Source organism: Mesoplodon densirostris, chromosome 2 (assembly GCF_025265405.1).
Source record: "Mesoplodon densirostris isolate mMesDen1 chromosome 2, mMesDen1 primary haplotype, whole genome shotgun sequence".
Lineage (NCBI taxonomy): Eukaryota > Metazoa > Chordata > Mammalia > Artiodactyla > Ziphiidae > Mesoplodon > Mesoplodon densirostris.
This window is the reverse complement of record NC_082662.1, coordinates 99,201,959-99,214,515: the sequence shown is the minus strand read 5'-3', so window position 1 is coordinate 99,214,515 and position 12,557 is coordinate 99,201,959. Positions and strand designations below refer to the sequence as shown.

Genomic DNA, 12,557 nt, shown 5'->3' with positions numbered 1-12,557 from the left:
GCCGTGTGGTGGGGCCTCCCCCAGGATCCAGACTTCTTGTCTCTTCCAGTGTCTGTGCTCCTCGAGGGTAAGCAAAGAAGTAGTGCTTCCCCTACCCCCAGCTCATTCTGTTCTCCAGAGCTAAGCATTCAGTAGGTGCTCAATAAATACTTGAGACTGAAATTTGTGAAAATAAGCAATGAACAGTCTCATATTTCACCTTTACCTTCTACTGAAGTTTGCAAAAAAGATAGCTACCTTGAAGAGAGGGGCCGTTCTCTCTGAACTTAAGTGGCCTGCTCCTGGCAAACCCTCAAGTCCCCAGCCATCCCCCACCTCAATCTCAGGTCTCTGGACACTGGTGTCTTCCCACCCTCAGCCCCTCCCACAGCCCCCCTTGCAGAACTGACAGGCCTAGATGGCTGTCTTCCTGGCAGTAAGGCAGGGTCGGAATTTTCCCTACGAGGTCCCATACACGGACACAAAACAGCATCCTCACATCAGACGAAGCCTCATTTGCCTCACCTGGAAAAACTTGGACAACAGCTATCTCCCTCAGAGAGCTGTTGCTCTATGATCACATGAGCTTAGATGTGTGAAGTACCTGGAATCCGTAAGGCTTCCTACCAGTGTATGCGGTTACCTATCCTGGACAATTCCTAGGAAAATAAACACATGCCCCTCTTCATCCTCCTCAGCCAGACAGCCCGGCAGCCCCCAAAGTCCCACAGGGGTCCTCACCAACCCATCCCATCCAGGCTTTCAACCCAAAGCTGTCCTCGGGATCCGCCTCTCCCATCCCCTCTCCCTGATCCCAGAGCAGGTCAGAAAGACAAGAGGGGTTTGGTAAGAACAGACACTTTATTGTACACCATGGGGGGTGTAGAGAGGAAGGAGGGGCTCCAGGGGTGACAAAGCCTCATCCCCTCCCCTGGGCTGAGTGGTCTTGACCCAGGGCTCTGAGCAGCATGGGGCACGTGGACTAGAATTTTTCTGAACTTGCGCCAGAACCGAAAGTGACACCTGGCATGTGTGCTTAGGATGAGAAGGGACGCTGGGCCCTTCTCCCCCATCCCCAGTCATTAGGCTCCGGAGAAGGGGCAGCAGACCCCAGTCTGGGGGACTGGTGGGCGCTCAGGGAGTCGGGTGCGTCCCAACATGTACTCCGGTGGGAGGGGGATGTGCAGCTGTGAAGAAGGCAGACGGCAGCCCCCTCCCCGTACTAGTGCAGGCCTGTGTGGGCCTGGGGCCGCACAGCTTCTGACCCCCAGCCTCACGGCCTGTAGGCTGAGTCAGGAGGGCCTCTCCTAGCACTAGTCCCCACAGACTTTTTGCTCGAGGACAAAAGCCAACCTGGCTGGCATCAACCTCTGTGCCCATCCGTCCACCCATCTGGGCCTCAGCCTTCACGTTGCCTCAGTGGAGAGGGCTCCCTGAGCAAGAAGCTGGTGACTGGGGCTGGAGGGCGGGCAGAGGCAGGACCAGGCACCAGGGACTCTTTCAGGTACACCCCTGGCCTGCCCTGCTCTGCCCTGGAGTCTGCTCTGTCCCCTGTGGGCACTGCATGGACAGCACCAAAGTCAGTGGGGTGGGGACCCTGTGCTGGAACATAGGGCCTGCCCCTCTCTGGCCACGTCCTGCTCCTCCAGGGAATCTGGGGCTGGATCTCTCTCCGTCAGATGCCCTACCTGCTCTTGACCCCATCGGCCCCATCCACTCCCAGCTCCCCTGAGGAGTGAGCAGAGGTGTGTGTGTGTGTCAGAAGCACAGGGGAGGGGTGGCTGTTTCCCCTGAACACTGTCAGGAATGTCTCAAGGACAAACGCAGGACAAAGGCGCGGTGAGATGACGCCCTCTTGGGGTCTCACCATCTTAAGAAACCCAGCACTTTCCCTGGAGCTGAAGACATTGTGTCTCCAGTGGGCACAGCAAGAAAGTAAAATAAATGTGGGGACTTCTCCCATTCCCCTAAGATGCCTCATTCCCTGTTTCTGGCAAGCCCAACGGGATGAAGGCAATGAGTCACCAGTGAGAGGCATGTGTCTTTCCCAGGACGCGGGTTTCCCACGGAACCCTGCCCTGAGGCCTCGCCTGACGGAGTCGAGAGGAGGAAGAGGTGGCAGGAGGGCAGCGTGGCCTTCAGGAACGTGGTGAACACGGGCATCACAAGTCAGCACCCTACGCACACCCACACCCACACCCACATATGTGCACGCACACACACACACGCACACACCAAGCTCGGGGCCCTACGTCTAATGGCAGAGACGCAGCAGGACAGGGCCCCGGACTACAGCAGCCAGCTACGAGCACTACCCAGCCCACGAGGACCAAGCTGACGGCCCCAGCTCAGCCGCCCTGTCACAGGCTGGCGTGATGGGGCCTGGTCCAGCCACACGCTACAAAATTAAAAATATATCAAATATACAATGAAAATAGATCTTTACAGCACTGAGGATGAAAATAGTCCACCAGCCACAGTATAATATTGGGTTTGTCATTTAACAGCATTTACACCCACATGTACAGATTGAATATACAATAGAAATAGAATATATAGAAGAGTATATATAGTAGTGTCTCTCCTGGGGCCTTGCTTTTCCTGTTGCTATTTCTGCTTGGGATTAGGCACAGGGCCAGGTAGGAGGTGCTGTCAGGTGAGGAGGCCTAAGGCGTGATGTTGTGTCCCAGAAGCTCATGTCTTTGTGGAGATGTGCGTCTCCCCCTCCCCTCACGCACTCAGGAAGGATGGGTGGGGCTGAGAGGGCTGGAAATGGGAGCACGTGTGGGAGGAGGAAGAGGAAGGGAGTTGGTGAGTGGACCCCAAGGGGGGTGGGGAACACCAAGGGACTAAGGGGTGGAGGAGGGACCCCTGGGCCTAGTGTGTCCCCCCCCAGTGCTGAGAGCAGTCAGAGGCACAAGAGTGACTCAGGACCCCTGGTGAAGGAGCCAGGCCTGCCCCTGCCCTGCCCACTGCAGCTCTCAACGATGGAGGTTTGCTGTCCCAGCCAGTCTTCCTTCCTCCCCCGCCTCCTTCCTTCCATCCACCCATCCTTGCATCCTTTCATCAGTCCATTCATCTCTCTGCAGACTTCTGACCTCCAATCAGGTTCCAATCCTCTTAGCCTGCACTCCGAGGGCAGCCCTCTTCCGGGGGAGGCGAAGGTAAGCGTGGGTGGGGTGCCGGAGGGCTGGGCCCCAGGACTGAGGCCCGGCCCTCCCCCTGGGCAGCTTCCAGTGGCCACAGCACGGCCTGTGCCCCCCACACCCCGCCACGGGCCGGGCAGCTTGGGAAAGGTTTCCGAGGTGTCCACACACGACGTGCACACTGGGTGGCTGTGCTTGTACAAGGAGAGGGGCGGCGGCCCAAAGGGGCAGTGAAATTATCTCCTTCCCAGGTGTGAGCCCCTGAACTCCAGGGACTGCCGTTCCAGGGCAGAAGCTGCCGCTAGCTAGCGAGAAAGTCGGGTCCCTGGCGAGAGGGGAGGGGGTGTGCTTTCACAGCTGTGCTCCAAACCATCTGACTTGTGCTATGAGCCATCAGGTGTGCCCTGGAGACTTCTCCTCTCTCGAGGACAAAGTCAGAGGCCACGACTCTGGGCTCCCAGATGGGGGTGTAGGGAGAGGGCAGGCTAAGCCCTAATGGAGGTGGGAAGGGCTCTGGGGCCAGTCACTGCCCTACCAGGCAGGATGCGGGAGCACACACCTCCCCCCACCCCAGGCAGGGCCAAGAACACTGGAGGGTCCACCTTGAGCCTGGGGCCAAGGAGCCCCCTCATCCCACCACCCCCGCTGCCAAGGCTCATGCTCTAAACCAGAGGGCACCGTCTGCCTCACCAAACAGAACTTGGGGATTTCTGCAGACTCCATCCCAAAGTCTGAGCCCTGAGTCCTGGCACCTTTGCCCCATCTCCAACCTTAAACTGGGCACCTCTGGAAAGGGACACCCCACCCACCCCATCCCTGCGCCACCACCACTACCTGGCAGCACAGACCTAAGGGACTCCAAGACCTAAGAACTGCAGGAGAGAGGGAGTGTGGAGTGACCCCTGGAGTGGCCACTTGGAGTCTCCCCTGTGCTGGGAATCAGGACGTCTGGGTGGTTCCAGTTACTCAGCTGTAGTTTGGTAAAGAGATCTCTGAAGGTTAGCTGGGTTGGGGGCCTAGACTGAGGGACAGAGCTTCTCCCAGCCCCCACTCAGATCTAGGAAGCAGAAGTCGGCTGGGACTGGGGTGGAGGATGAGGCAGGGCAGACCCCCTCCCCTTGGGCAGAGGGCCTGGCCTGGAAGGAAAAGCCAGGCTGGGACACGTGGGCTGGCTGGGTGTGGGAGGCAAGGCGGGCAGGGTGGGGCGGTGGTCACAGCTCCGACTCAGGGGTGCTGGCCAGGAGGTAGCCACTCCCATAGCGTCCATTGGGGTTGCCACTGGTCTCCAGGGGCGATGTGCTGCCGGGCCCCAGGTAGGAGCGGTGAGTGGGCATGGGGGAGGGTGCCTCGCTGGGCACCTTGCTGAGGATGAAGCGGGTCTCGTCGTTCTCCTCCAGGTTGGAGATGTCCTTCATCATGCGGCCCTTCTTGTAGGACACGGAGAGGGTGTTGGAGCCATCAGAGAGCAGGTGGAAGTGCCGCAGAACAAACACCACAGGGATGGGCAGGACAGCCACGACAATGAGCGTGATCAGGAGAGCCATGGCCCAGTTAGGGAAATACAGGTAGCGCTCGGCAGCCTAGGGGTGGACACAGGTGAGGGCTGCCGCCCGCCCTGCCGCAGCCTGACCCTCTCAGGCTCCAGGACAACTTCCCCGCTGCACTCATCCTGGCCAGGCACTGGCAGAGATGGGGTTCACTGGGGGCTGCTCCTTGGGTTAGCTGGTCCCCTTGGCTAAGGGCCTGAGCCTCCCTGGGTCTCAGTTTCTGCACTTGTAAAAAGTTGCGGCGGGGCTTCCCTGGTGGCACAGTGGTTGAGAGTCCGCCTGCCGAGGCAGGGGACGCAGGTTCGTACCCCGGTCCGGGAAGATGCCACGTGCCTTGGAGCGGCTGGGCCCCTAAGCCATGGCCGCTGAGCCTGCACGTCCGGAGCCTGTGCTCCGCAACGGGAGAGGCCACAACAGTGAGAGGCCCGCGTACCGCAAAAAAAAAAAAAAAAGTTGGGGTGGTTCCACTCTATGGACTCCACAGGGAGAGAAAACATGGGGTTAGAAAGACTGGACAAGTGCGTTCACCTTTCTGACCCTCAGTTTCCCCATTTGTGTGACAGCGATAACACCACCTCTCTCTTTGGGTTGTTGTACAGGTTACAGATCAGCTGTGCAAAGCCCCTGGCAGGGTCTGGCACCGAGTAGTTGCCCTATAAGGGGTTATCTCTACCACCTGTGGCATTAAAGGCCTGGGAAGATGCCAGTGTCCCTGGAGTTTCAGGCCCCCACCTCTCACCTCCTCCTTGATCCAGGCGCTGTAGCCCGGGGGCGTGACCCCCAGCTGGATGATGCTGGCTGTGGTGAGCACAGCCATGCACAGTGGAGACACGAACTTCCACATGTAGAAATAGAAGCGGTAGGGCTGGAAGCCCAGCATCTCCGTCAGCTCCTGCATGAACCTGCCAAGCACAGCACAGGGTCCAGAAGTTGGCACCCCCACTATGCTGGCATATGCCCCCCAGCCACCTCCTCCAGGAAGCCTTCACTGACCAGTCCCTCCCTCCCAGGCTCTTACACTCTTCACATTCAATACATTATTCTGTGGCCCCACTGGCCTCTGAAAAGGCTCTGTTGTCCTCCCCTAACTTCCTCTGACTATGTCACGTCACACCTCACCCAGGGATATGATACAGCCCACAGGACACGCCCTGGGCAGGTGGACAGGCTCCAGAGGGCTTTGCTGGGCACCCAGCCCTCCTGGTGCTGGCCTGGCTCTAGACTCCCCCTGCTGGAAGAGAGGTAGAAGTGCACATTCCTAGTGTCCAAAGGCAGAAGGCCGTCCTGACTCTGGGATGCCTAACCACTGGGCATGTGGGTGAAATTCCGGGAGGCTGGCAGGCTGTGTACATGAATGGCATTTTAAAAAATCATCTTTACCTCAGTAACACCTAGCTGAAAGCTTGCATTTCTTTCTGTTATAAGTGCAAGCAACGACAGTAGTATTAACAGTACCCAAGACGCTGCAAGCAATTGATTAAATCACAGATATTTCCCTATCACATTACAATTGAGATACTGACAAACATCATTTATACTCATCACTGCTTTGAAATTACCACTGTTATTAGACCCACAGCTAGATCTTGTAACTTAATGCAGTAAAAGTAAAGTACACGTATATTACTGTATCACAGATTTTAAACATTATTTTGCTAATTTTCAATATAGTTTCCTATATAATCTTATATATTTTATCTTATGCATTAAAAAATAACAGTCTGAGAAGGGGTATGGGGCTTCACCAGACTGAAGAAGAGTGAGAGACTTTCCAGCAGCGTGTTCTAACCCCGGCTCACAGGGCTGCTCTCTGTCTTATCAGCCCATTCCCTCCTGCACTCTCCTAGGAAGTAGATGGCTGTAGCAGGGCCTGTGAGAGTCTGATTCTGAGACCAGGTCTAGACATCGAGGTGGGTCAGGCTGAGTGGGTTAGGGGAGCCCTGGGTGTTGCTGAGTGAGTTAAAGGACTTCCTGGGGACACAGATTTGTCCTGAAATGAGGAATGAGGCCAGGGGCTGACAGTGTGTATAGGTTTCCCTGAGGCTCAGGCTACGAGACCCAATCCTTTCATATTGCTGAATTCTCTTACCCCACCCAACCCCAAACTTAGGGCCCAAACCACATCTCGTCTCACACTCCTTTGTAACTCACTCTAGAACTATGAGTCAGGCTGCTGAAGTCAATGGGTTCTTTGAGGGCAGGGGCCTCTTGTGCACCCACCAAGTGCTTAATGAGCTTGACAGAATTCTGAAGAGTTGGTACCCAGGAAAGGTGCTATGGTAATTTAAGCCCGTTCAGGATGATGCCAGCACCTGAATCCAGAAGACTTGTGTCCTCAGCCTGGCTCTCTCTCTCACCAGCCCAGTGGCCTTGGACAGTCGTGTCCTCTCTCTGAGACTCAGTTTCCCTAAGTGATCTGTAAGGGCACTCTCTGGCTGACATCTGACTCTGTGATCTCCTGCCCCACTCATGAGCAGCCCTGGGAACACAGCACTCTCCAGGGAGTCATGATGGGACAGACCCCTCCTCCTGTCCCCAGCTCTCCCCCACGTCCCCCTTACTTCTTGGTTCCATAGATCCAGGCCACAGCGACATTCTCAAGGATGACGATGACGGTGAGTGGCAGGGTGGCCGAGTAGTCATCAAACATGGTGACAAAGTAGTTTCCGGAGCGCTGGACGAACAACAGCCCCACGAAGAAGGCAAAGACACAGCAGCCCACTACAGAGAGCCGGGAGGCCGGTATGGGGGCAAAGGTGCAGGGTGGGTGGTGCCCCAGGGGTCTTAGGGGCACCCAGGTCCCTTCCATCTCACCCCTCCTCACAGCAGGCCTGCAGCCCACCCTCTGGTAGGCCCAGCCCTGCATGGAGGTGGCGAGGGGGTCCAGATGCTGAGGTTCTGAGTTCCTACTCTACTAGGCAGGGAACACCCTGGGGCTGGGAGTGACAGGGATGAAACAGGGTGCAGGGCCTGCACGGAGGAGGCCACCCCTGCTAAGACACCTCAGCAGGCCCTTGGGGAGAAGGGCAAACGAACCAAGAAAGAGGCCTATCTCCCAGCCCAGGTTTGGCACAGCTTCCCAAACAGCCTTCTCCCTTCCGGCTCTTAAGTGCTCTTCTCTGGGTGGCGTGGCCAGGCTCCAGCTGTGTGCCGGGTTGGGTGGGGGGTGGGGGGGGTGGAGCTTTCTAAGTATGGAGTCATGAATAATCCAGTGGGAACCCAATCTTTCTACAGTCAGAGTCACAACCTGTTCACTGTTCCCCTGGACAGCCCACAAGCCCAGTGGGGGCTGCCGGGAGGAGTTACCTGTGAACATCTCCTTGGGCACCTTGAAGGTGTCGATGATGGGCGTGGTGATGCCCGCCATGGTCCCGATCATACTGCCCAGGCCCAGGTTGATGAGCATCAGGAAGAACATGACGGACCAGAACGGGGAGGCGGGGAAGTGCGTCATGGCCTCGGTGAAGGCGATGAAGGCCAGGCCTGTGCCCTGCACGGACTGAGGGTGGGTGCGGAGGGCGGGGCTGAGTGAGGGTCCACGCCCACCTGGGAGCCCCCTGCTTCCTTATCTCTGCCCTCAGAGCTTTAGGAATATAGCTGTTCCCTCCTTCACAGAGATCCCCGCCCCCCTAAATCCTCTTGCTTTCAGCCAGTGGGTCTCAAATTTGAGTGGGCATCAGAATACCCCCCAGGGGGCTTCCCTGGTGGCTCAGTGGTGGCTCCCCTGCCGATGCAGGGGACACGGGTTCGTGCCCCGGTCTGGGAGGATCCCACATGCCGCGGAGCGGCTGGGCCCGTGAGCCATGGCCGCTGAGCCTGCGCGTCCGGAGCCTGTGCTCCGCAATGGGAGAGGCCACAAAAGTGAGAGGCCCGCGTACTGCAAAAAAAAAAAAAAAAAAAAGAAAAAAAGAATACCCCCCCAGGGAGTAAAACATTAATTCAGGACTTCACCTGTGGGGCCTGGAATCTACGAGTTGTCCAAGGACCCCAGGTGATTCAGATGAAGATGCCCACTTTTAGAAACACACCCAGCTCAAGACACTCCTCCTCTAAGCAACGCAGCCGCCCCCAGCTCCGAATGCCAGACTTTACCGAAGTGGTCTCAGCCTCGGCTGCCCCATGGAAGCACGTTGGAGCCTTTAAAAAACACTGATGCCTGGGTCTCTCCCCAAGGACAATGATTTGTTTGGCCTGGGGGTAAAGCCGGGTATCAGGGTTTTATAAAGCCCCCAGGTGACTGTGATGGGCAGCCAAGGTAGAGAACCACTGCTTTAGTGCCCAGGTCCCTGCTCACAGGGAATTGACCACACACTGTCCGCTGACATCACTTCTGTGCTATCCTGTAGTGTCTGCGAACTGCGAGGGAACACCTCCCCAAACTGTGAGAGTGTAGTTCTTGTCACTTAGATGTTATCAAGATTGTATTATGTAAAAAAACTGCTACGGGGACTTCCCTGGTGGTCCAGAGGTTAAGACTCTGTGCTCCCAATGCAGGGGGCCCGGGTTCTATCCCTGGTCAGGGAACTAGATCCTGCATGCCGCAACTAAAGATCCCACATGCCGCAACTAAAGATCCCGCACGCAGCAACGAAGATCCCACACGTGGCAATGAAGATCCCTCATGCCACAACTAAGACCCTGCACAGCCAAATAAATAAATAAATGTTTTTTTAAAAAAAGCCTGCTACCATCCTACTTCTATTCAGAGGACCAGGCCACACCTGTGAGAATGGGGCAGGGTCTCAAGGAAGGGCACCGTCCTTTATGCTGCCAGTTACCTGGGGAAGAAACCAGGGCAGGGGTGCCCAGACATGGCCCTTTCACTCTTGATCACATGGGAAGAGCTCACAGGCGACACAGTTCCTCAGCATTAGGCTGGTGCCAGTAGAATGCAGCTGACTTTTTCACGAGTGCAGGGGAAGCGTCAGCTTCCCTGGCTCCACGGAGAAGGGGAGGGTTGGTCGAGGCTGACTGAGGGGAGCTGGCTCAGCCCCATGTGAACCCTGGCACCAGCTGGATCCCAGGACCCCATGGGTATGTCTCTCTGCTGTTACCCCTCCTAACAGAACAGTCACTTTGAAAGTTTCCAGCTGTGTAAACGGGGATAGAAGCAAGGTGTCCAAACTTGGGCCTGCATGTTAATGAGGGGCAGCATTGCCCTGCCCTCCCCAGGGGCTAAGGGTCATTGTGGCAGTGGGAGTGGGGAAGCTGGGGGAGGGGCAGAAGCATCAAGATTTGAACCCTGGCTCCCCTACTTCTTAGCTGTGAGACCTCAAGCAGGAGACAACATTAATACTCGGCTCACGGCTCTTGTCACGAGGGCCCAGGGGATAGACAGCAAAGGGCAGACGCTAATGTAAACACTTATTTTCTGCGTGCTGTGTCCAAAGCACTGTTCCAAACGCATTACACATGGCAGAGACGGGTGCGCAGGAAACCCATTCAAGACACGTGAAAGCCGTCCCCATTCCCGGTGATTTCTGGGACTTGTGCACCTGCCTCGTCTTCTCAGAGAGACTCAGCCTACCTCAGGGCAGAGGTTTTGGCCAGCACCTTCCCTCTGTCTTTCTCTGGGCACATAGTAGGTCCTCACTTATCAAGTAAAAAAATGAGTCCCTGGAGGCTTTCTGCACCCAAGCTCCAGCCACCCATGGCCTACCTCTGGGTCTTGCACTCCCACACCTGCCTTTCTGCCCATCCTGGAAGGACAGCCTGCCCCATACCTTGTCCAGCTCATCCTCCAGAAGGCAGGGATCAAGGCCCAGTGCTGAGAAATGGTCCTCCTTCACGGTCTTGATGACCTTGTACATCTCCGCGTAGTCCTTAGTGGTCAGGTGAGAGAAGTTGACGTGAGGAGGGATGAGGGCCCGGCTCAGGACGTCGGTGTTGAGGTACCCCAGGATCTTCTCGGCATTCCTGCAGCACAAAGGGAAGGGTAAAGTCAAAAGGTTTAAAACAAAAAAGTCGAAAAAAAAGGTAAAAAAAAAAAAAGTTCAGGTAAAAAGGCAGGACTGGGCACCATCCTGGGGGTACCTCCTAGATACCCAGGCAGGAATTGACAGAGACATCTCTGAAGCTGTCCCTGTGGTCCAGGGCTGGGGACAGAGAGCTCCTCTGATCTCCATCACCCAGCACGGGTGGAGGGGGACTCTCCCAGGGGAAGGTGGACAGCGAGAAAAAAGGACAGGAGGAGAAAGGGCCACCTACTCGACCACACACTTCTCGTTCAGGATGTTGGCCTTGAAGCCCAGCACAGCGAACACCACGAGGGTGGCCAGCACCGAGGTGAAGAAGTTGATGAAGGACACCAGGGCGGCGTCGAAGTGGCAGTTGTTGTCCTGTTTGTTGTAGCTGGAGAAGGCGATGACACCCCCAAAGCCTAGCCCCAGGGCAAAGAAGACCTGTGTGGCTGCCTCTCGCCACACCTGGGGGTCCAGCATCTTGTCCAGCTGTGGTGGGGGAGGGGCGACCATGGCAGGGGAAGAAAAGAGACACAGAGATCATGGCTTAGGGAATTCCCTGGCGGTCCAGTAGTTAGGACTCGGTGTTTTCACTGCCGTGGCCCAGGCGCGAACCCTGGCCGGGGAACTAAGGATCCTACTAGCAGGCGACGCAGCCAAAAAAAAAAAAAAAAAAAGATAATGGCTTTATTCTCGTGCGGTGGAATTCCCACCACACCCCTCTTCCTCAGCCTCACAGAGTCCAGAAGCAGCGTGGCACAGTGGTAAAGAGATACGTGTGGCCTGGGCAATTCCCCTAACCCCCCCCCCGAGCCTCAGGTCTCTGATGGGTAAAACACAGATAACAAGAGTATCAGGAATCTAAAAAATACAACAAACTAGTGAATATAACAAAAAAGAAACAGACTCACAGGTATATGGAGAACAAGCTAGAGGTAATCAGTGGGGAGAGGGACAGGGGAGGGGCAAATAGGGGGAGGGGATTACGAGGTACAAACTATTGTTTATCAAATAAGCTACAGGGATATATTGTACATCACAGGGAATATAGCCAATATTTTATAATAACTATAAATGGAGTAAAACCTTTAAAAATTGTGAATCACTGTATTCTACACCTGTAACATATAATATCGTATATCAACTACACTTCAATTTAAAAAAAGAGTATCAGCTTCAGATGATTGTTGTGAGCCAGGTAAGATAAAATAAATGCTACATGCTTACATAGTAAGTTCTCAGTTAATTTTAACTGCTATCGTTGCTTACCACAGAGCTATCATACCAAGGAACATCTTCAAGGCCATCAGGAATGATGTGTAGGGCAAACTCTAGGGAGTGACGTTCACTTAGACTATAGTGTGAATGGTGCCTCCTGGAGTCGGGCAGTATACAGCCTGCACAACTGTACAAGACAACTAAGAACACAAACGTCCCTCTCCTCCACCTCAAACCATGAAAAAAGATACCAACCTCTCCCTCCTGCTCACCCAAACTCCCTTTTCCAAAAAAGAAAAAAACCCTAAGTTCATTCATATACATCTACAGGCCCTAGATCACAGAAGAATCACCCCCAACCCACCCAGCTTGAAGCACAGAACCCAGACACTTCCTGGAGAGGGGAGCCCCTACCTGACCTGTCCATCTGCCCTCAGACCCAACAGGAGCCAGGACCTCCACAGTATCTAGATGGCTTGGGGCAATTTCTAAACGCTTTTCATGTCTGTTTTCCTTTTTTTATTTTTATTTTTTTTGCGGTACGCGGGCCTCTTACTGTTGTGGCCTCTCCCATTGCGGAGCACAGGCTCCAGACGCGCAGGCTCAGCGGCCATGGCTCACGGGCCCAGCCGCTCCGCGGCATGTGGGATCTTCCCGGACCGGGGCACGAACCCGTGTCCCCTGCATCGGCAGATGGACTCTCAACC

General features: G+C 55.5%; 1 protein-coding gene across 3 annotated transcripts in view; it reads right to left on the bottom strand.

Moving 5' to 3' along the window:
• Positions 1-841: 841 nt before the first annotated feature.
• Positions 842-12,557, bottom strand: part of SLC6A17 (solute carrier family 6 member 17) — a 54,539-nt gene continuing 42,823 nt past the window's right edge. For 2 of the 3 annotated variants that reach the window (XM_060090233.1, XM_060090234.1), the window contains 6 exons: positions 10,880-11,121; positions 10,396-10,588; positions 7,979-8,171; positions 7,234-7,393; positions 5,412-5,574; positions 842-4,705 (listed from right to left, as the gene is read on the bottom strand). In XM_060090233.1, coding sequence (XP_059946216.1) covers positions 4,337-4,705; positions 5,412-5,574; positions 7,234-7,393; positions 7,979-8,171; positions 10,396-10,588; positions 10,880-11,121 — 1,320 coding nt within the window. In that variant the 3' untranslated portion in view covers positions 842-4,336. The remainder of the gene's footprint in view (positions 4,706-5,411; positions 5,575-7,233; positions 7,394-7,978; positions 8,172-10,395; positions 10,589-10,879; positions 11,122-12,557) is intronic. The other variant, XM_060090235.1, reaches the window with a different exon arrangement.